This window comes from Drosophila tropicalis, unplaced genomic scaffold (assembly GCF_018151085.1).
Source record: "Drosophila tropicalis isolate 14030-0801.00 unplaced genomic scaffold, ASM1815108v1 contig_158, whole genome shotgun sequence".
In the NCBI taxonomy this organism is placed as follows: domain Eukaryota; kingdom Metazoa; phylum Arthropoda; class Insecta; order Diptera; family Drosophilidae; genus Drosophila; species Drosophila tropicalis.
The window spans coordinates 14,077,146-14,098,606 of NW_027172602.1; the positions used below are offsets into that span (position 1 = coordinate 14,077,146).

Below are 21,461 nucleotides of genomic sequence, written 5' to 3' on the forward strand. Positions count from 1 at the left end.
ATTGAAAAATATTGTTGGAAAATTGTGACACTTTGTTTCCTCTAAGTTGTTGTTTTAATGCTCTGATTTGTCATATTTCAAATGAAGAAATCCTGTGACATCCTGAACTCTATCAAACGGCAGTTTACTTCATGAAAATCTTTATCGAGGCTCCAACTGAGATCGATCATTTGATTAAGTGTAGGGTATTGCAATGACGATTAAGTTGTGGTCAATGTATATCCACCTAACTGATCACGTGAATTAATTAACAGTTTTCCCCTCCTGGAATTGTGTATATTAATTATAGCCAAATGTTTGCCAAGCTGAATATGAAGTTTTATTCCAACAATTTGCCAATCATTGAATTTTTTTTTATCAGCATGACGTACCGAGTATAGACGACTTTGATAATTGGAACTTATCGGTTGAATTAAAAATTAAGGTGCAATAATTGTTGGTGGTTTCCAAGCAATGGATGGTCCGGAAAGTAAATTCAAATCGATAAACTATATTAATAGGCAGTGGTGGAGTAACCTATTTATTGGGTTAACCAAAAATTAAATTTTGTTCTAAATCTTAACTTAAGAACAGAAACTAAAATATACATATGTATGTTGTTGATCAATGTCAGATCGTTTTACAAACAATTTCTGTTCATGTTTTATTAATTTATTATTTGTTTTTGTTGTTCTTGGTTCTTGGTGCTTTACTAATCTTTTGTTTTAGCCCATTTATCGCCCAGTGATAAAACGGAATGCAGTCGGTTTGAATTTTATTTACTGGTAATGGGTTATGGAGACGGCCAGGGAAGGGGAGAGCTGGTTGGCTGATAGGGTCAGTGGGCTGACCGACAGGGGGTGGGCTACAAAGCGAGCCGACTATGTGAATTCTTATCAGCCATAAGAAGCAGCAGCAGCAGCAGCGGCAGCGACATCGACAGCTGTAACAATCGTCACAATCGCCGCCGCTTATACTTATCAGATGAAACAACAGCAAAAACAAAGCACCTGCCGGACCAGGCCCCCTGCAGACCAGACAAAAGAACAATAGGCACATAGAGAGAGAGAGAGAGAGAATTAAAGATAAAGAGAGCGAGAGAGAGCCAGTGACACAGTGTGAGAGGGAAAAAAAACAAACGTAGAACGCCGCCAAAAGAGGATGTGAGACAGTTTGTCTCTGAAAGAGAGAGAGAAAGCTAGAGAAATAGAGACAGCTACTAGCTTCTTCATCAGCTTGATACCCTCCATACACTTTATACACAAATGGGGTATGTGAATTTCTAAGAGAATTCTAAATAGAATCAAATAAAATGATTTAATTTTATTTTCGAGGGTACGGAAAAGTCGACACAAAGATTAAGTGCTGGCGTTTTTTTTTTTTTTAGAGTCTTTTTTTCATTTGTTTTATTTATTTTGTGTTTTTTGTTTTATGTTTTTTGCCTTTGACAAGTTAAGCTGATTTACATTTTACGCAATTAATACACATGAAGACCAGAGATCAGGAAAAAGACGGCAAAGAAATGCCAAAAAAAAAACTGGCGACAAATGCTAATTGCCAAAATCAAAAGGGGGAGAGCAAATTCGTGCGTTCTCGAAATGGGGGGCGTCAACCTTGAACTTTGACCTCGCGATAAGCGACTAATCTTTGAACCGCACCAGCATCAGCAGCATGGCACTTCTTTGGAAACACCTTAGTCCGTATCAGCATCTGCCTCTGGATGGCTGGTTAGCTATGACGCTATGTGTGACAAGAGATTTCTGTTTTCTTTTTCCTTCTCTCTGCTTGGAACGAGCAGGGCAAAGTAATAACAACTCCCAAGTAAATTAATCCATGACAACCATATTCTACCCCCACCGCCCTCTCAAGAAGAGAAAGTAACAGCAGATTGAGGATTCGTTGCTCGGTTTCTAGCACTAAAAGTACTGCTGTGCAGGTGGACGTTCCCAACCTCTCATCTGTTGCATATGAGTGTTGAATTAGGTAAATCTAGTATCAGAAATCACAACTTCGTCAGAAAACTTACTTTTATCCTGAGTATATACATATGTATGTACATATGATTTGAGAAGAGCATTACTATTTCGGGTGACCCGAAAAAGGTTCAGAATCGAAATCAATCAAAATGCACGAAGTGCATGGAAGTAACACCGAAAACTAAGCATTGTAAATCTTTGTTATTTGCAAACTCGTGCCTCACTTTGAATTGAATCAATCACATGATCTTTCTCCGTCGATGGGTGTAGTGGAAATTGTGCAACAGGCCAATCCCATTTGGCGTTTTGCGTTTCCATGCTTTATTGAACAATTGGTACACGGAAAAACGGAAATAATAATACTGCTTAATGAATAGAGATTCTCAACAACTTAATTATAGATTGCGTTGAGGTGAGATTATTATTATTGTTATTATTATTAGTCTGTATGTGGTGGGGGTAGTGGCTTTGGTGGTGGTAGTGGTGTTGGTGTGTGTGGGTGTAGGTGTAGGTGTAGGTGTGGTGAGGGGTATTCCGAACTCACCTATTTGGCGAATTACGAAAATTGTAGCAGCAACAACAGAACGAGCAGACCATATAAACCAAAAAATTGATACTGCCACACCAAGTTGATGTGGATGCACCACTTGTGGCAGTGTTTGCTGTACTCGTGTTGCTAGTGCTGCTGCTGTTGCTTCCACCGGCCTCCTCGGTGGCTCCAGTGTTGTTGCCGTTGCCAGTTGTTGTGTTGCCGCTGCTGCTGTGGCGACTTGAATCTTTATCACGTGAATTCGATTTGGTTGAGCACAATTCGAAGCTAGTGGCGGCTGCAGCAGCTATGATCGAGGCAGCTGATGACTTGCGACGCGTCGCAGCATATGTTTGACTGCTGCTAATGTCCGATGTTGGTTTTGTCGATGCTGTTGGTGTTGTTGTTGTTGCTGCTGTTGCAATTGCAATGGCGTTGCGCTGTGCTCTTGTCGTTTGTTTTAGAAACTTACTCAACCGACGAGCGGATGAGGAATGTTGCGTGTGAGAGTGCGGGTTAATTGTTGTTGTTGTTGTTGTTGGTGTTGTTGTGTTGCTGCTACTGCTGCCCCCCAATATGGGCGGTGCACTGCAAGTGGAACGTTTGCGTGCAAAAGTTGTTGTTCCTGCTGCGGCTGTTGTTGTTGTTGTTTGTGATAAAGGTTGATCGTGATGCAGTTGGTGGTTGTCATCCAAAAATGTGATTTGCTTCCACTTTTTCTTCTTTTTGACTTTGGCTGTGGCTTTTAGCAAGTGTCTTGATCTAAATTGTGTGTTTGTTGCTGTTGTTGTTGTGGTTACTGCTGCTGCTGATGTGGCTGTTGTTGTTGTTGTTGTTTGTGTGGCTGCAGTTGCTGTTGTTGCTGATGGCGCTGATGCTGTTGTTGTTGTTGTTGTCAGGCTTTGGCTGCGCCTTTGACGCCCTGCAGCAGCGACGACGTCGTCACTTTTGGCCGCCAGTTCACTAACTTTTTACTCACACACTGACGCCACAACACACAACACAAACACACGCCAACACACACACACACACACACACAGGAACAGAGACACACTCACGAACGATAACACACACACACAGACACACACACACCGACAGAGAGGCGAACGGACGCTAATACACTCGCTTGCTTGTTCACGCACTCACGCACGCAGTGCGCGTCGTCGACGTCGCGGCCGCGGCATTTGATAAGCGCTGTTGCCGCTGCTGCTGCTGGTGCAGCTGCTGCTTGCTGCTACTGCTGCTGCCTTTGATTTATGATCCTTAATTTTGTTTCTTTTATTTTTGCACAATTTATTTTGAATTATTTAATATTATTTTTTTCACCACTTTTGCGCTTTTTATCCTTGTATTCCTCTTGCTCTTTTGCTTGTATTCTTTTACACGTGGGTAGCACTTAAAAAAACTTGTCACAAAAAAAAAAGCCCAATATATGTAATAAAAATATGCAGATTTATTTTGTGTTTTGCTGTCTCTAACATGCACTCGCATATGTATGCACATGTATATATATATATATATATTTATATATATATGTACATATGTATGTATAAGTATATAAATATGTGTATGCAGAAACGCGGTATAGACGCGCGTAAATGTGTAACGGTAAGTGGCGTTGTCGTAGACGTCGTTGTTGTTGCCGTTGCCGTCGACGCGCACTTTTAGGCGATGCTTACAGCTGCAGCGACCGCACAACACTGGACGCCTACTACACAAAGAGAGCCAAAGCAGCACCCGAAGACCCCAAAACACGAAGAACCAAGCCACTACGCACAAAAGCGCTCTGCTGCTGCAAAGCTGGTGGAAGCCAAACGCCAAAGCGGAAGCTGTATGGAGACTGAATGACGCCGACTGCGCTGCTATCACCCACACTAAAAGTCTCTCTCTCTCTCTCTGTTGTTATCGCTTTGATTCGCTCGACTATACTTGGCCATTTGGCTACCCTGTAAATTGAGCGTGTGTTTCAAGTAATTGGAGTTGTGTCAAATCCAAATGCATTCAATACTGTTTACATTTGTGTACTTGTAATTATTGGATCAAATCGTATTATTGTCGTATTTGGTGGAATCAAAAGCTTTATAGCTAGAAGAGCAAGAAAATCTAGTTGGTGCTGGTTTAAAATGGAACTTTCTGGTTAACATTAGTTAAAGTCTTCCAACTATCATCACCCTAGCAAGTTAAGTAATGTATTTATCAGATTTCAATACTTTCATAGTGGAATTCAACAACAATATTTAACATTTCACTTCGATTAAAATGTAGCCCATGTACCTATTGAAGTGTTTCTAAGGAGTAATTACGTGCTACTCCGTTTGCACTTGGTTCTTTCTTTCTGAATGAAATGCGCAAACATAGTAGTCGACTTTTTGGCATATTTCTTTTTAAGTTATAAATTCATATTTGAATTTCAACAACTTTTTGGGTTGTTTTTTGTTTGTTAGCCTTTGTTTTTTATCAATTTTTGAACAAAATGTCAACAACAACAATAGGAGTTTTGTTTGCCAAAGAGATGGATAGAGAGAAAGATGGCCGGACTTCTCTCTCTCTCTCTTTATCTGCCGCTGCGTGCGCAGAAAGCTGCGCGCTCTGTTTTATTGCTACTCAAATTTCGCAAAAAAAAAAAAAAAATTCTCCGAAAAAAAACAACCAAAAAGGATAAAAAAAGAAGAGTTCTTTTAGGACGCTCCATACACTGCGACGCTGCGCCACAGTCTGCAACAACAAAGTCATTACTGCTCTTACTGTTGTTGTTGTTGTTGTTGCGCATTGCACTTGAAAACTTCATCTACGCATTCCATTCCCAACTGCCCTTACCCCTTGGTGCCACAGCTCTTTGGGCACTTTAACTGAATTTGCATTTGTTATTGAGCCAGCCTAAAGCTGGGTCAAGTGATGGGTGCGGCGACGGCGACAACGGCAACGGCAACGTTCACTAGCATCAGCGGGAACAGCACCCATTGCAATGATTTTCTAAGAGGTTTACATCTTGACTTGACAACGACACCAGTAAACACAATTCAGGATTAAAGTTCTAGTCCTTACATGGCAGAGGCATGGAACACGATGGGGCAGAAACTTAAGCGTGAGATTTGTTCGAATGTATGTACATATGTATGTATGTACATTGTACATATGTACATGTATGTAGTTTCCTGTTCCTGTTTCTCACAAAATTATTGACAAAAAAAATGATCTTGTTATAAGTTGAAACAATATTCTAAAACCAAATGTCATTCGTTTCTCTTTCGAAGAAATATGCACAGGTTTCTAGTGTAGACGAGTTGTCCTCAAAGTAAGATGGAAGCCTAAAAGTATGCAAGTAATTTCAGTTTCCAAACAATCTAGATGGGAGGTGCTCAAAACGGACTGCTGGGTGTTAAATTATAATCAAAGCAATTCCTAGTTTTGCAGTGTAATAAGTTTCCCTTAGCTTAACTGGTATGGCATGAGGCAGTTTTGATTGCAAGATTAGTAGCTCCTACTGCTGCTGTTTCTGCCTCTATCGCTGCTGGTGCTTGAGTTTAATTTTGTCCACGGTTGGGGTAACTTATGCCGCACATTATCCATTGCTGCACTTGCTCTTGCTTCACCTTTTTGTTTGGCATTTTGCTATTAGCTCTTAAGTTTGCCTCAGGTGCCTTAGCCTCAGCCTTAGCCTCGAACTCGGCCGCGGCCGCAGCTTCTGTTTTGAGCCAAGGTAGAAGCAAAAAAGTTTCAAATTTCTTTTTGGTCCAATAAAAATGAAAACAAAAACAAAATACATGGGGCTAAGAGCGAGCCGCGGGCTCGCATTGCAATTATCTCTCTTTCCTGTAAAAGTGCTTGAAAAGTTATCCATCAAAGATGGGGACATTTTCCCTCAAATGAAAATTGCTGCTGTTAACAACAACAGCACCTACAACAACAACAATAAAAAGGCACAGCAATATAAAAAGAAAACAAATACTATGGAGAAAGAGCGTAAAAAAAGGAGAACAACTTTTTACAGGCATCTAATTTTGATGGACACCAGGTGCCCATCTTGTGCGTAGCTCATCCAGCCGTTACCTCAGAGATAACGTTCTGTAGTCATATCATTTGCATAAAACTGCCGAGATCTTTCAAGCAAAAGTGAAAGGCCAAGAAATGAGTTACAGAAAAATAAAGCAGGAAAGGTGGCAAAGAAGATCTCGCCATTAAAAATTGAACACGAAAAGTACAGAAATTGCCAAGGAAAAAGATAACTCGAAAAAAAAACACAAAAAAAGAGAGGAAAATAAAAATAAATCCTATTGTCGGAATATTTTAAGTTCAAAAGGCTTCAAATTTCCTCTCTCGATTTGTTTCTTTTTTTATTATTGTTAAGTAGTTGACTTCACATTAAGTTTGACTGTGATATGTGAAACAAACATCAGTGGGAAAGAAGGATAGAAGGCAAAACTAAAAACTAAGGCGTTAGGTTTTTGGTCTTTGTTGTATTTTTTGCATACGATAGATTAAGGGGAGGGATTAGTATGGTTAGGTGGATGGATGGATAGATATTCAAAGGGGAAAACTATTTGTAACAATCCGTCCGTCGATAAGGATTATGGGAAACTAAACCCTCAATTGAAGTATTTTAGACCCCCTTAAACAGACGAGCCCGTCTATTGTCTACAAAAAGCTTTTTGCGAGGGCATTAAATACTCAATTCTGGGATGGGCAAAGCAACGACTTATCGATACTCTTAACTAAGCAAAATTAAACTAATTTAAATCTGTAAGTAAAGCCAGCGTCTGGCACAAAAGCACTGGCTGATGTTGATGTACATATTTCTTTGGGCCAATTGCCCCGTTATTAATCAAAGATTAAATAACAGATCATAGATTTGTAGTTAAAGTGGTCAGAGAGTAAACTTTTGCTCTCTGTGTATTGGAAACTGTTATCCTTCCACAGTCTGTTTGTTTGTGCGTCACGTTTTTTTATTTTTTTCTGTTCTCTCTCCTCATAGTTCAATTTCCTGTATTTTGAACTTGGTTTTCGTTTGAGATTTTTCCTGCTGTGCGTGTACATGCAGTTCCCCTCACCCAAACGACCGTCCTTATCCGACACTCAAACCCATGATATTTGGCCTGACATAAAGTAAACTTTACTGCAGTTTCTGGCCAGTGCCGCGAGGGCGGATGTGAAGGCGTGGCCGTCAGGCAACAAATTGCATGCGTTTCTCGTTTTATTCCCTCATTCTGTTTTTTTTTTTTTTTTTGGTTTTATTTTGTGTTTTGCAAAAGTTGCGCTTCATAACAAACAAACAGGCAGCAGGAAGGTAGGCGCCGCTAGGATTGCGGGGCTGGCAGGCAAGTCAACAAGCTGCGAAAAAATTTCGCCCTCAAAAGTTAATCATGAAAGCGAAAAGAAAAACCATGAACTAAAAAATGCCAAGGTTCAACGTGTTGCTGCTGATTGTTTTTTCTTGCGATAAACCCCCCGCACGACCTCCTTCATCACTTAAAACAACCAGCCAACCAGTTGCATGTTGCGTATACGCAATTTTTCTTAATTTAATCTGAATTTCAGAATATAAGCCCAAAAATGTTAATGTTCAATGAATTTTTTGATTGCTCTGGCTATTTCATTTGGCTTACCACACCCCATCGACCTTTGGATACTCCAGGGAATCCAGGGTCTTCTTATCAATCAGAGGTCAAAGTTCAACTTACCTGTAAAGACAAAAATTGAGAGAAAGAGACTAAATAAGTAAATTTTTAAATTTCAATAATGAAAAATTCATAAGAAAATGTTTATCTAATATATACACTCTCCATCAGACTGAGAGAGTTTTTATCAGACCCTGTCTTAAAATTTAAATGTAAGTGAAAGTAATTTAGAACGTGAACTGACATTCTTATTATTTTTTTCATGCTAATACTCATTGTTAATATTTCCCAATGGGAGTCACAAAATCCTATTTACCAAATCGAACGAACCTTATTATTGAATCTGCGCGGGCCAAACAATTCGCTTTACTTTTTAAATTTGTTTCGCATGCGCCATGTTTGCTCTTCGCCGTCGTTTTTTCGCCGGATTCACTGCTCTTTGAACTTTTTAAGCTTTTGCATAGCACTGCCGCCTATGGGATATTGGTCTTTTGCGCCATCTAGCAGTAAGCTAAATGGTTAGAGACCATGATTATGGGAAACGGATAGTCAGGGTACAGCGCCATCTTGTGAAGAGCTTTAGGTGGCTTTCTAAGCTACATTAATAAATATAATCAGTATGCCGATTCTATATGGTTAACTAAGGAAAGTTTATACTTTATCCACTATGTACATACATATGTATTTAATGTGTAACTAGTTAGTTATAGTTGTTAACTAAAAGAAGTTCATATAACAGAGATTTGAAATCGCATTTTTGTTAAATTTCTGAGAAATAGTCCTCAGATAAGCTTGCAGATGCAGCATAGGAATCAAAATGTACTTCATAGGAAGAACGACAAAAAATATAACTTAAAATGAAGGTGCAACGGTAAATCCCAAAGGTAAATGCCCACTTTTTTTTGCATTCTCTGTGTTTCTCTTGCTCACTGTATCTCTGTTTTACGGCCTGTTCCTTGTGGCGTTTTTGAAGGTCTCTCTACGATTCACTGGCCCGCACGTGCTGTGGCTAAGTAAAAAGTGCTGCATACTTTGCGGATAGTTTGTGTGTGTGTATATGTAAGTCGCCATACATATGGATTTGCGTGTGCGTGTGGGTGTATGTGTGCGGTTTGTCGAGCATTAGAACGAATAAGCCGAAATTAGTGGGTCCTGAGAAAAGGTATTGAAGGTGCCAAATGAAAGAGAAATGTAATAAGCAGGCATTAAACGTACCCAAAAATACCAACTATATAATAGAGATACATACATACATACATGTGTACATATTTTTTTGTATTTGCATTTGTATATGTACATATTAATCTTTCGCAAGACAAAAAAATTAGGTAAAAAATATCATTTTTAATTTTTAAACAACTAGGTGTTAACCCAAATACAATTCCATTTTAGTTTTAGTTGCATACGTATGGACTAACAAATCAAATGAAGCCAATCTCATTTTCAAGGGTAGACTCTCTGAAAGAGTTGCTCTGATATCGATTTGAAGATGCGCTTTGAAAATGATGACCAACTAGCGAAAGAAAAAGCGAAAACTCTAGGGCTCCATAAGCTGCGTATAGCCTTTGCAAAAGGGTATACTTATAGATGAAGTAATGAATTAATTAATAGTTGGTTTAAGCTGATTTAATGATTACCAATTATCGCAAATTTGCTTAACGGAAGTTCTTTTTAATTACATAATAGTAAATATATTGTATGTTATGTATATTTGTATGTTTATTACATTTGCCAAATAGTGTGAAGCAATTGAGAACATAAATTAGAAATTAAGCATAGGCAATTTACAATTGACATTACATAAAAACAGTTTAGGCAGTTTGATTTAGACTTAGAAGGCTCAGATGATTAGTACATCTTTAATTCGATGCTTCAATTTTGATTTGATTCAACGGTTCAACAGAAAGTAAATACGAAAATTTCAGTTTTGAAAGAGATAGAGACAACTTATGACAGAGAAATACGGGGGAACGCTTACATGTTCTGAACCTCTTAAGCTTCCGGGCAACGCTTAACTGAAGTGGGAGCAAATACGCCTTCATTAGCGCCTAAAAGTATGCAGCGCAAACGCGAGTAAAGGACAAGAATACAATATGCAAACACAAGGTACGCGACGTCATGTAAACATTGTTAAGCGTGCGATAATGTCTGGAAAGGGTTTACCCACTCCCAACTCAACCATTACCAGACCCCATTTGACATTTTCCCAACACCCTCCTCCCCGCCTACAGTTCGCCCCATTTCCCCATTGCGTTAAGCCCTCGGTTAGCAAATATTCTCACAAGGTTTCTCGTTTTATTTTCAAAGTTGTCACGGCGAACGAGCAAATTAACAAGGAATTCGAAAATCGATTTGATCCCCCCCCTCCCAACAGACCAAACCTTAAGGTTTTATTAGATACTTTAGTTTAACAGCGTCTTAAGCGTATTTTCAAAATATGAATCAAATATCATAGCTCTTTTATGTCGAAGACGTTCAAAATAGAATGGAATAAACGGGTAAGTTAAATAAATAAAAGTGTAACCCAGAGCCAAGTGAATCTTTTCTCGGTTCCTTTTATCCAAATTGTATCCTTTTTTAATTGATAAGCAGCGACGTCGGCCATAACTGTTGAGAAATCTGTAATATGGCTTGCCTCATTAAAACTAGAAGTCGCTAAACTCGTTGTCTTACTTGGCATTTTAATGGATATGTATATCTTTGCTTTTGAAAGAAATCATAGTAAGCAGACGAGGAAGTAAAGACAGTCATTTCGTAGAGGAGGGACTCGGGTCGTTTTTTAGGTAGCATAAAAAATGCGGGCTGCGTTTTTGGTCATTAGATCCCCCAGGGAGCTTAAAGATTGGGCTCGTATTTTCCGCCCCTTGATATGGGATAAAGTACAACGTTTTCAGTATTCTTCTCTTGTTTCTCTCTCTTTTTCCACCTTTTTCTTGTTTGTCCTTATCCTTTCGCTCTCTTTGTCACTTTGACGTTTTAGTCTTTTTGGTTTTTATTTTGGTTCAAGTTCAAGTTCAACTTGATTTTCTGTTTGCAAAAATTTAATTTGGCATAGGGCGAATTTGACACATATAAATGAAGTCGGTTTCAGTTGGACACCACCCCGCCATCTTTTCCCCCCTGGGGTGTGGGGGAAAAACGAGTCCCTTGTGCTAAATCTCTTTAAAAAACAAACAAACACAAAATGTTTTTGTTGTTTTTCAGCTGTTTTTCGAGAGGGGGTTGGCGCGTTTGCGTTGTTTTGCTTTTTGGCCCCATTTATTTGTAGGTTTTTAATAATAAATAAACTGTAAACATAAGTCACGCATACATAAAGCGCCAAAGTTGAGCCTTGAGCTTAAAGAGATTTATGTGGACACACACATAGAAGGGCGAGCGGATGGAAGTTTGGCGAGGAACTGAGGGGCCAACGAGTGATGGGTGCCAGGAGAGGCTGAAATGTTAGGATCTGCGGCCAAAGCTAAGCATATAATGCGGTCGAAAAGATATACATAGATATTATGCACATATTTACATACTTGTGAAATTATGTAACGAAATGCCAATAAAATGTTCAACAAAAAGCCCTAAACCCAACGCAACCTTTAAGGAACGTAATGATAAAGAATAGACATCTATGTTTCTAAAAATTTGTGAGCAAAAAATAGAAGAAAATCTGTCCCAATGTGATCTGTACACTAACTTAATATTTGGGAATGCATCCCAAAGGTGATCAGCCCTATGACCTTATACTTGTACTTCTTGAGTGCAAGTGATTAAATATTAGGTTAATGGCTTTATTCTTATGGTTTTTTCTGTGCCTAAAATGACTAGTCTCTTTTAGATGGTGAAATCGTAGCAGTCACCTATTCCCATCCAAGTTTCAGTGCCCTTCAAAGTCTTTTCACTTTATTAAATCAGCTTGCCAGTTAAAATTACTACGTATTTATATAATAATCTATACATATATAGGTAAATATTTAAAAACAATTGTCAACTTGACGTTCCTATTAACCACAAAGTTTCATTCTCCTTGCATTTCCCCTTACCGCACACACTCACTCACAGTGCCCATGCCCTATAATTGATGAGAAAAATGGCTTAAACCGAGCGTTAAGAGTCGGCAGATGTTTACCCTCTACTAAATGATGACTGAGCCAATATCTGATAGCTTTGAATCCACTTGGCTTAGCCTTTTGTTAAGACAGGGTGTGAATTGTTTCAACTGATTTCATTTCAGTTTCGGTGCTTAATTTTCTTCTCACGCATAATTTAATTTTTTCTCTTTCTTTTTATGGATGGCGGGATGACAGAGAACAAAATTAAACAAAAAACGAAATGTAAATTAAATATGACCGAAGAGAGAACTTAATTCCAATAATTGTTAACTTAAATGAAGAAAATTTCTTCTGCAATTACGCGGCTGGTTCATTAAATTTTTGCTGCTATTAATATTGCTCTGGGTTGTGGGATCGGTCCTCTGCCTGCCGCCGTTGCCAGGCCGCTCCGCCCCCAAAAATCAGAAAGAGAAAAACATTTAAATTTAATTATATGACTATGACAAATAATTTTGGCATTTTGACAACATGTCAGGGAAGAGCCGAGAGACAGCACAGCAGATTGCCACTGCCGGCTGACATGTCGAACGAATTGTATCATAAAAAAAAAAAAACAAAAACAAAATAGATAACAATTAGTGAACTAGAAGGTCGTATTTCTATCTTTCTGTCATTTTGAATATTTCAATTCTCGGCGGACATTTGTGCCACTTCCGAGACGAGGGAAAATCTGCGCCCTGTGCCCATCTAAAGGTTTAAGAAATATTCAAAAATTCTTTCTTGTGTTAACGACTTTAGGACCGATAACTCACCCAAATAGATCCACTTCGCTGCCGGGAAAACTAATCCTTGGGGATAGGGGCGATCTGCCCGCTCGCTTAAGCATATCGTGCAGCCCGGGCGGGGCATGAATGGGACTCAAGATGGTTATCTTTCGATTGGGTGGGGCTAGAAATCCGCCACTCAATGTCAATTGAGTACGCATCCCGGCGGCTGTCGATGACGATGAGGTGGTGCTTTTCATTTCAATGGTTTCCGCTGACTTTGAGATCAGTATGGATGACGATTGCTGCAGTCCTAGCTTGGACATGGAGAGATGCATTGAACCAGAGGCCGATGCAGAACCCGTGCTTGGATGATCGCCGCCAAGAAGGACATCGCCCGAAGCAGCCGTGGCGTCATCGATCTGTGTTGAAGCACTGCGTATGCATTTCTCTGGCCGGGCACCGCTCACCGGAGTTTGGCTGGCAGCCGCCTCCGAGTGGGCCGATGTGGAGCGTACAAATTGTCGAACATGCTTTTGATGTGCTGTGAGAAAGCCATGTGCCTCCGGCTGTTGTAGGAAACTTTGAAATTTTGTTTTACTTGCTGAGGTCGATGAGGATGGAGCCGCAACCGGCGGTGCTGCCGATCCTACAGCTTGCTGTGTGGATGAACTGGAGCTTGTGAGCTGAAAACGTGTACTCGTGCTCGAGCTGCGCTGCTCACTGCTGCTGGTTATAATCGATGTGGATGACTGCGCTTTCAGCTGTTGGGCCAAAGCTGCTGCGTTAAGCATACCGTGCCCCACGGATCCGACAATTTGTTCACCTACAATTGAGCTCGATTGCAGACTCTGACTGCGTGTGCTACTTGACATGATTTTCTGTTGCTGTTGTACTTGATGTTGCTGTTGTTGCTGATGTTGCTGTTGCTGTTGCTGCTGTTGTTGCAGTTGCTGCTGCAGTAGCTGCTGCTGTTGCAAAGTGCCCATACTGCTGCTTGTCACTGAGTAGGATCTTGTGGCCACTTTGGTTGTCTTTGTGCTGCTGCTGCTACTCTGTGTCTGGCTGAATTTTTGCTTCATTTGTTGCAACTGTTGCTGCTGTTCACTGGAAACGGCAAAGACGTTGTCATCGCTTTCCGGTGAGTGTATATCCAAATCGGTCATAGAGCGCACTTCTTCGGCATCCACTTCACTGGGTGTTGTTATAATATATTGCGGTGGGGGTGGTGTTGCACCAGTTGTACCACCTACCCCACTGCCATTGCTATTGCCATTATTGCCAGACATTTCGTTGCTTTTTGTTTGCTTTTCTTTGGTTTTTGCACTTCTTCTTGTGGTGGTTTTCTTTGTTTGTTTTTGTCTACGGAAAGGACAAACATAATGTTTTTTTTTTTTTTTTTTTTTTTTTTTTTGTGGGGTTGAAAAAAGAAAATATGTGGATTCAATGGAAACTCTTGCCTTGTTGCTTTCTCCTCCATTGCTCATTCATTTTGTGTCGTTTTTCATACTTCTTTCAAAACGAAAAGGAACAACGGAATACTGAAAACTATATTCCAAAGACTTCCAATGATGGTGACACGAGTAAACAGTATTCGGATGGGATCAATTAATTGGTGACCACAAAGAAAACAATCGCTAAGCTCAATATGTTTTCCTTTTTAACCTAACAATTCTATACATCTTACAAATACCTTCAAAGCATTTCCAATTCGTTTCGACATTTAAAACATTTTCGGACAACAAAAGGTCTTAATCATGTCAAAATTAAATGAAAATACTTTAACAAAGAACAATTTCATATAATTTGTTTCTCTGCTGTTCCTTGTGCATTTCACAGGACAACAGCGTGAGCTTAGGAAGGCCATGCCGGTGGAGTGGGGGGGACTTCCTGACACTTGAACAACAACAGGAAGAGTCGAGAAACTCGTTGTTGTTTCTCTGCTCTTGAACTTCCTGTTGCTTTCTTATTGTTGCTGCACAATTAACTTGTGGATTCATTTTACTCCTTTAAAGAAAGTTTGAAAAGTGCAGCAAAAAGGCTAATTGAGTGCTAGATCTAGCCGGAATGGGAAAGAGGTGGGTTGCAGTTTAGTGAGTGTTAAACGATTTTGCTTGAATGCCGCTTCATGACGATGAGAATGTGCGGATGTGCCCTAACCATTTCCTCATCACCGGTTTGCGCAACGCTTAAATTGGTTTGATTGAAAGCAACAACATTGGCACAAAGCAGAACGGAACAGAACAGAGCAGAGTACGGAGCAACATAACAAGGAATTGCAAACAGCAAAAGCTTCCAATGTGGAAGCAATATATATGTACATATCCTACGTTGCCCTGGGTAACACACCCCACACTAACCCATCAAATGGATGGATATGGAGTCGATTGATGTTGAATTTGAAGTGAATTTGCAGTAAATGAAAATCAATATAAACCAATCACTTCAAACAATTGTGCAGATGTCATGGGTGGCAAAACGAAAAGAGAAAACAAAATGTAGGGCAAATTAATTACAATGTGTCTTTTATCTTTAACCGCTAATCAACCGCAGCTTGAAGTTGCCAATAATGGAATCAATGATGTGATAGTACTGTTTCCCATTCAGCTTTTATGGATTATTCATTCATTCATTCGGTTAATCTCCAGTGAAAATTAACATAATCATTTCCACTTGATTTGCCTGTCAACTTTTAAAAATTAAGAGTTTATCATTTCCTCTATTTTACTTGACATGCTACTATAATAAAAACGTCTTGTTTGCATAATTTTTGGGACATCGTTAAGTTATTGATCGATCGAATGGATCTAATATCACGGCAATAGCAGCTCCCACAACAGACAATGAACGAGAAAGGAAACACGCTGAGCAAAGCAATTCCATGGCTTTAACACTGAGAGAGAGAGAGAGATACTGGACACATGAACACAAAGAGAGATGCTTGTTGCAAATTGAAAATGCAAATGGCCTAGCTTAGGCGTGAAAATTTCAACGGAGGCGAGTCGGGAACTTGGCCCATTCGCAACGCCTTGCACCATTTGGCCACAGCGGGCCGCAACCCACCACACTTTGCTATGATTTGCCCTGTTTCGCTTCATTTTGTTGCACCTTTGGCTTGGAGCTCCATAGTCACCATAAGTGGGCGTGGCACTCAAAGTAATTGCAAGCTCCTCTGCCCTCAAAAAAAAAAAAAAAAACAAAAGTCAAAAAGAGGGGGAACACAAAGAGAAAACGAAGAAGAAAAAAAAAAATGAATCAAAAGATGGCAAAAGAGATGCAAAAGTTTCGTTTTTCATTATACCGAATTGGCAGCACACGCACAAACATTGAAATGTTGTCCCCACCCTCTTATTCTTTTTTACCACAATTTCGCATTTAAATAGAAGTAGAAAACTCAAATTAATTTAATTTAATTTTATATCACATACATCCTTTCGATTACAATTACATGTTATGCCACAGCAAATGGCTCTCCTTCCCTGCCACTTGTGCCATTATTTATTAGACTTTGTAGAGAGCATATTTGATTTGCTTACTTTGCTTGCCAATCTTGTTCCATCGCCCCACCTCCCCTCCAAAAGCAGCAACAACAATAGGAAGAAAATCAATTTGCATTTACAGCAAACATTGCAAAAAGCAATAAGCTCATGTGTTGATTGCTAGCACCCGCCTCTTCAGCACCCATTACTACCCATCTTGATCACAATCGACGTGAGTGCTCATTTATTTTGTTCTGGTTTTTCTTTTTTTTCGAATTTTTTTTATCAACATTATGAGGCGGGATATGGGCAAACTGAATCTCTGACCAGGCCTTACTAGACAATTTGAATGAAACTTTATTTTCACTATGTTTCCCGCAAACAGGTCGTATGAGTAATATTTATGCATGCAATATTCTAAACTATAGTCTCCTATTGTTGCGACTAGAATCTAAATTGATTACCGGTCTGATATGATAATAAGTTCAATCAATCAGCTGAAATTGCTTTAAGTTTTCTATTTATCCGCTTATTGTTCGACTTTTGTCCGACAGATTTCAAAAGAATCTAGTACTTTTGTGAAAATTTAACAATTTAAGTAATTGCTCAATTCTCGGTTAATTCGTATCCGTGCGTTTGTTGTTGTCATTGTAAAATAAGTGTAAGAAGGGTAAAATTTCTTAACCAGTTTCGATTGTGAACTTTCTCCACGTGCCAATAAGTAGGCAATAGTAATAAATAAATACTTCCTACCTCACACGCCTCTCTTCCTCACAACAAAGGGCCAAGGTCATATGCGTAATCAAGCTCCACCATGCTCTGGTTGTGGTAATTCTTGCAGCGGTTAGTTAAATATGACAACAAATATTGAAATTTGCAAAACAATTATTGGAAATTTGTCTAAACATTTTTCAGCACCTGCAAGGTTTGACATTATTTACACTGTTTAGCAGTTAAACTCAAAAATCGTTTTACACCTTCCAATAGTTGCCTTTTAGTAAGTAAATCTAAGCAGTTATTATTTATGAAAATTGTTCACATTCTGCCAAGCATGAAAAGGGTATTTCTTAATTTGACATTTTATGCTTATTCAGTTCCCCAATTAGACATTTTTGGACTTCTTTTTCCCCCCTTCTTTGTGTGTTAATTTACTTTCAACGTCATTCTGCATCGACTTTATTTTTAGCTCTTTTCCTCACAGTGGCCTTGGGAATGGATGAAATTGGCTTGGCCCAATGTGAGATGCAAGGATATTTTATTTAATTTCACCAGTTTTCTCTCCTCCGCTGCACACACACACACACTCACACTTCTCTTCTATATCTTGCTATCCTTCTGCAGAACCTTTCGCAAGCGTTTGCAACCAATAAAGAAAATGATAAAGCAGCAGCTAATAAATTTACCTTTTTTCAAGCTGAAGGTCAACTGAGCGAGGAACAGAGGCCAAAAGGTTATTAATTGAACTTTTAATGTTATTTTCTATCCTTTTTTGTCGTTTTTTGGCGGCTTTTTGAAACGAATATTTCAAAAAAAAGTTTTATAATATTATAATTCCAATTGAAACTGCCCACCGCCCTTTCTATTACCATGCAACTAATGGAAAGTCTTAGGAGTCTAGGGAGTGATAATCGGGTAAGTTGCAAATCTAATTTTTCTGCAGCGTTGCACACGATTTGTGGCACTGATGAGAGAGAGGAGAAGTATGCCCATATGGCCTGTAGTTCGACCGGATGCGGCAGACGCTTCGCCTTATTTACGTAAATTTGTCATCGTAAATTTTTAATATGTGCGCCCCGCAGGAGGGAAAATGAACAAAAAAGAAGGAAGTAAAATCTGGAAGCGGGTAGAGCTGGATGATAGAGGGTAGGAATCTTTTGAGGGCCTCGCAATTTAATCAAAGTTCCATTAATAATGAAATGCCGCATCGTATAAATGAAAGCTGGAAATGAGATGGGGACGGGATTGGGGGAAATAAACTGGAAATGTGGAAGCTGCTTCTGTTTGTTCTCTGACTTCCACCCTCTCGTTATGATTCTCTTTCCATCTTTCCTATGTTTCGCTTTCAAGTTCACGTCCTGCCATACCACACTCTCTGAGCACATTACTTAAGCCTATTTAAGCCCAAAAAGCAATAGAAGAGATGTGGCATGCCGGCTGAATGTGGAGTGGAGTGGAAAGTGGTGTTAGCTGCTGGCTGCTGTTGATGAAGTTGTGCTGTCCTGGCTTCTGGTCCACTGGTCTTAAGGTAACACACAAATACACACACCAATTGGCGACGAGAACAAGCCAGGTCAGGCTAGCGGAAAAGAAAGTATCCAAATTAGAAAACGAATAAGAGATGGTGGCAAGGTTTTGGGGCAAAGTATTTAGTGTAATGCCTGTGTCAAAACACAAATATACACTATACCACAAAACAAAGCTACTGTCTATATGGAGAGATAGGCGGCATAACCAAGCCACATTTTTCATTCCGACAAAAAAAGATAATGAGCGAAATACAAGAATATACTATCAACAATGTAATGTAAGCCTTTTGCGTCAGACAAATTATACAAAACTCAATGCGTTTTTTGGCGATCGATCTTTTGATTGGACAGCGTTTGTTCTGCAGTGTAGAAAACAGAGCCACCACAAAGGTCCCCAAGAAACAGGAAGTCGTGTTGACTTCCAACTTCAAATTCTCCGGGCACGCGAAAGTGGTAAAAGCAAATTGTGCGCTACGTGTTGGATGCGTGTTGAGTGGGTTGAAAGTTAAAGTTGACGTTTGGGTATGGGATTGGGGTTAGGTCGAAAAAATGGGCAACCCATAAATTCGCTTAATTTATTGTGAGTGTTCTTCCTAGAGTCCTTTAAAGTTAAAGTTAAAGCTAAAGCGAATTTGAAAGCAATTTCATGAAGACACGGAGACAATGGAAAGGAAGGCAGGCAAAGCCAGAGACAGAAGGCAGAGAGTGAGAGAGGAACAGGGAAAGATAGATGTCGGCAGGTAAGACTAGAAAGAGAAGGTCACAATAGCCGCAAAACCAATTTTATGATGTGGGCTGAGTTGAAACTGACTTTATATGTTGGTTTGAGGTAAGTTCTGGCTCTGCTCTTCTTTGGTATGGTCACCGGTCTGTTTATCTTGGCGGTTATTTAGCCACGTTCCACCATAGCGGTCTATATAAGGTCAACCCGTTTTAATGACCAAGTCATAAGCTGACAGAATTTTTGATTAAAGCCGAGAGATTCATTATGCTTTAGGGTTATCAATTAAAAATTTCATTTTTATGGTGAATTTCATCCACAGGGTCGAAACAATTGATATGTATGTGTGCACACACAGGCAGTTAGACAGGCAAATTATTGTACAAAAGAAATCGTCTCTACTTTTTCTCCCTCTAGTTATTATTTTGGTTTTGGCGAAAAACTTTGACATGCAATAAGTTCAATGTTCGGCTGCAGGCACCCAACAACAAAAATGGCTCCATTGCATGCAATTTTTTATGTTATCACCTTAAAGTTGATGTACTATTATTACTATAATATTCTCTTGTGGGACTACGAAATGATAGGTACTCAATATTTTTTGATGTGATAGCAATTCAATCAATTCGATTGTAAAAAGTCTCAATTGACTGTCTAAAATAAGTCATTCCTTTGAATATTTATATATGTATGTATCTAACTTAAAAATGCAGCTTTGATGGAAAAATTAGTTTCAGAACAATTGGTGATATCGATACACATTGGATCATTTCGATTATCAGCACTCGGTTTACGATAGGAGTGTTGGGTATTTAAGAATCGGTGCTAAATTCTCGGTGCTTTCAATGCTTGAAATTGAATATGACATTTCCATTTTTGTGTTTCTTTTTCTTGCTGTCAGAAACGAAAAAAAAAAAAAAAAAAAAAAAAAAAAAACGGAAAATCAGCTTAAACCCCCTACATTTGGCCATTTTTCTCTTTTGTTGTTGGTGCTTTCGGTGGTTTTTTTGTTGTTGCGTAAGCAGCAATCATTCAATCAGTCAGTCAGCCAGTCAGTTGTTCCTTACATTCCTTGGGACAAGACGAGGCAGTAGCGGCGGTTAAGTGTGAGTGAGGTCACATGCCATGCCATTCTAGCATATATTTTGGTGAAATTTGGTATGCCAGAATGTAGGCAGCGACTATGGTTGAATGGTGGGCTGGGAGGCGGGGACACAATTGACAGCCCAGGGCAAAAAATATTGAAAGAATTACGAAGCAAGCGCGCACAAGAGAAGCAAACACAAGCGCACACATAAAAGCTGACCCCGAAGAAAAATAATAGAAGGTAAAAAGAGGTGGAGAACCAATGGAAAGGGTAAAACAAAATGCAAAAGGGGCTAAAAGAGACCAGGAGGGATAAAGGACGAGAGGGAACAAACAAAAAAGAGAGCAAAGCTTTAAAGAGGCCACATCATGACTTTGCCCCGTTGTGTGACCCCGAACTTGCCTGACTCTCATTGTGCGGATGCCGTTGATCTTACCAACCCACTTTTCTACTCACCCACCTACACGCCCCTTCTATAAACACATATACACACACCGACATGCATATGTATGTGTTTGTGTATGTATGTATATATAGAAATGGAGAATGTCCCGTATCTGTGACACACACAATGCAAACAGTTTCAAGCGACGCATTTCAAACATTTACCTTTTGCCTGTGAGAGATGCAAAATGGTTCAGAGATAGAGACAGGATACAGAGAAGTAGGTTAAAAACAGCGGGAAGCGGGTTAGCAGCAGGTGATGGTACAAATATAGGTTGGGAGATTTTATAGCTGATTGTGCTACAGTGATTTTTACCCAATAAACGAAACCTAACCGAAAACAAAAATGGTTACAAAATAATTAAATAGCTCAAACCCAACCAAATATGCTAAACTCAATCAATTGTTTAATAGTACACTATATCAGAAAATTGTCATTGTAATTAAAACTTGAAACCTAATAAACTGATAGTGAATCTCAATGAACTTACAATTTGTTCGATTGCATTTGAATAGTGTCCACTGTACCTACTTTGTGTTGAATTTGCCATGAATCCAGAGAGTGTGTATGAGTGTGTGTGAGT

At 39.4% G+C, this 21,461-nt stretch overlaps 1 protein-coding gene and 1 long non-coding RNA gene across 11 annotated transcripts in view; both read right to left on the reverse strand.

The window, feature by feature from the left end:
• Positions 1–21,461, reverse strand: part of dnc (phosphodiesterase dunce) — a 161,790-nt gene that overhangs the window by 51,176 nt on the left and 89,153 nt on the right. The window contains exon 1 of one of the 9 annotated variants that reach the window (XM_068283570.1): positions 12,949–14,243. The exons of 5 other annotated variants lie outside the window; for them this stretch is intronic. In XM_068283570.1, coding sequence (XP_068139671.1) covers positions 12,949–14,189 — 1,241 coding nt within the window. In that variant the 5' untranslated portion in view covers positions 14,190–14,243. Of the gene's footprint in view, positions 1–2,499; positions 3,446–12,948; positions 14,244–21,461 lie in introns of those variants that run through there. 3 more of the 9 variants (XM_068283569.1, XM_068283571.1, XM_068283575.1) reach the window with 3 other exon arrangements.
• Positions 3,842–4,180, reverse strand: LOC137571889 (uncharacterized). 2 transcript variants are annotated; one of them, XR_011031495.1, is made up of 2 exons: positions 4,164–4,180; positions 3,842–3,889 (listed from the first exon to the last, which is right to left on the reverse strand). It is a non-coding gene; the product is annotated as an uncharacterized lncRNA (long non-coding RNA). The 2 variants fall into 2 exon arrangements; XR_011031496.1 differs by lacking the exon at positions 4,164–4,180 and adding an exon at positions 4,024–4,153.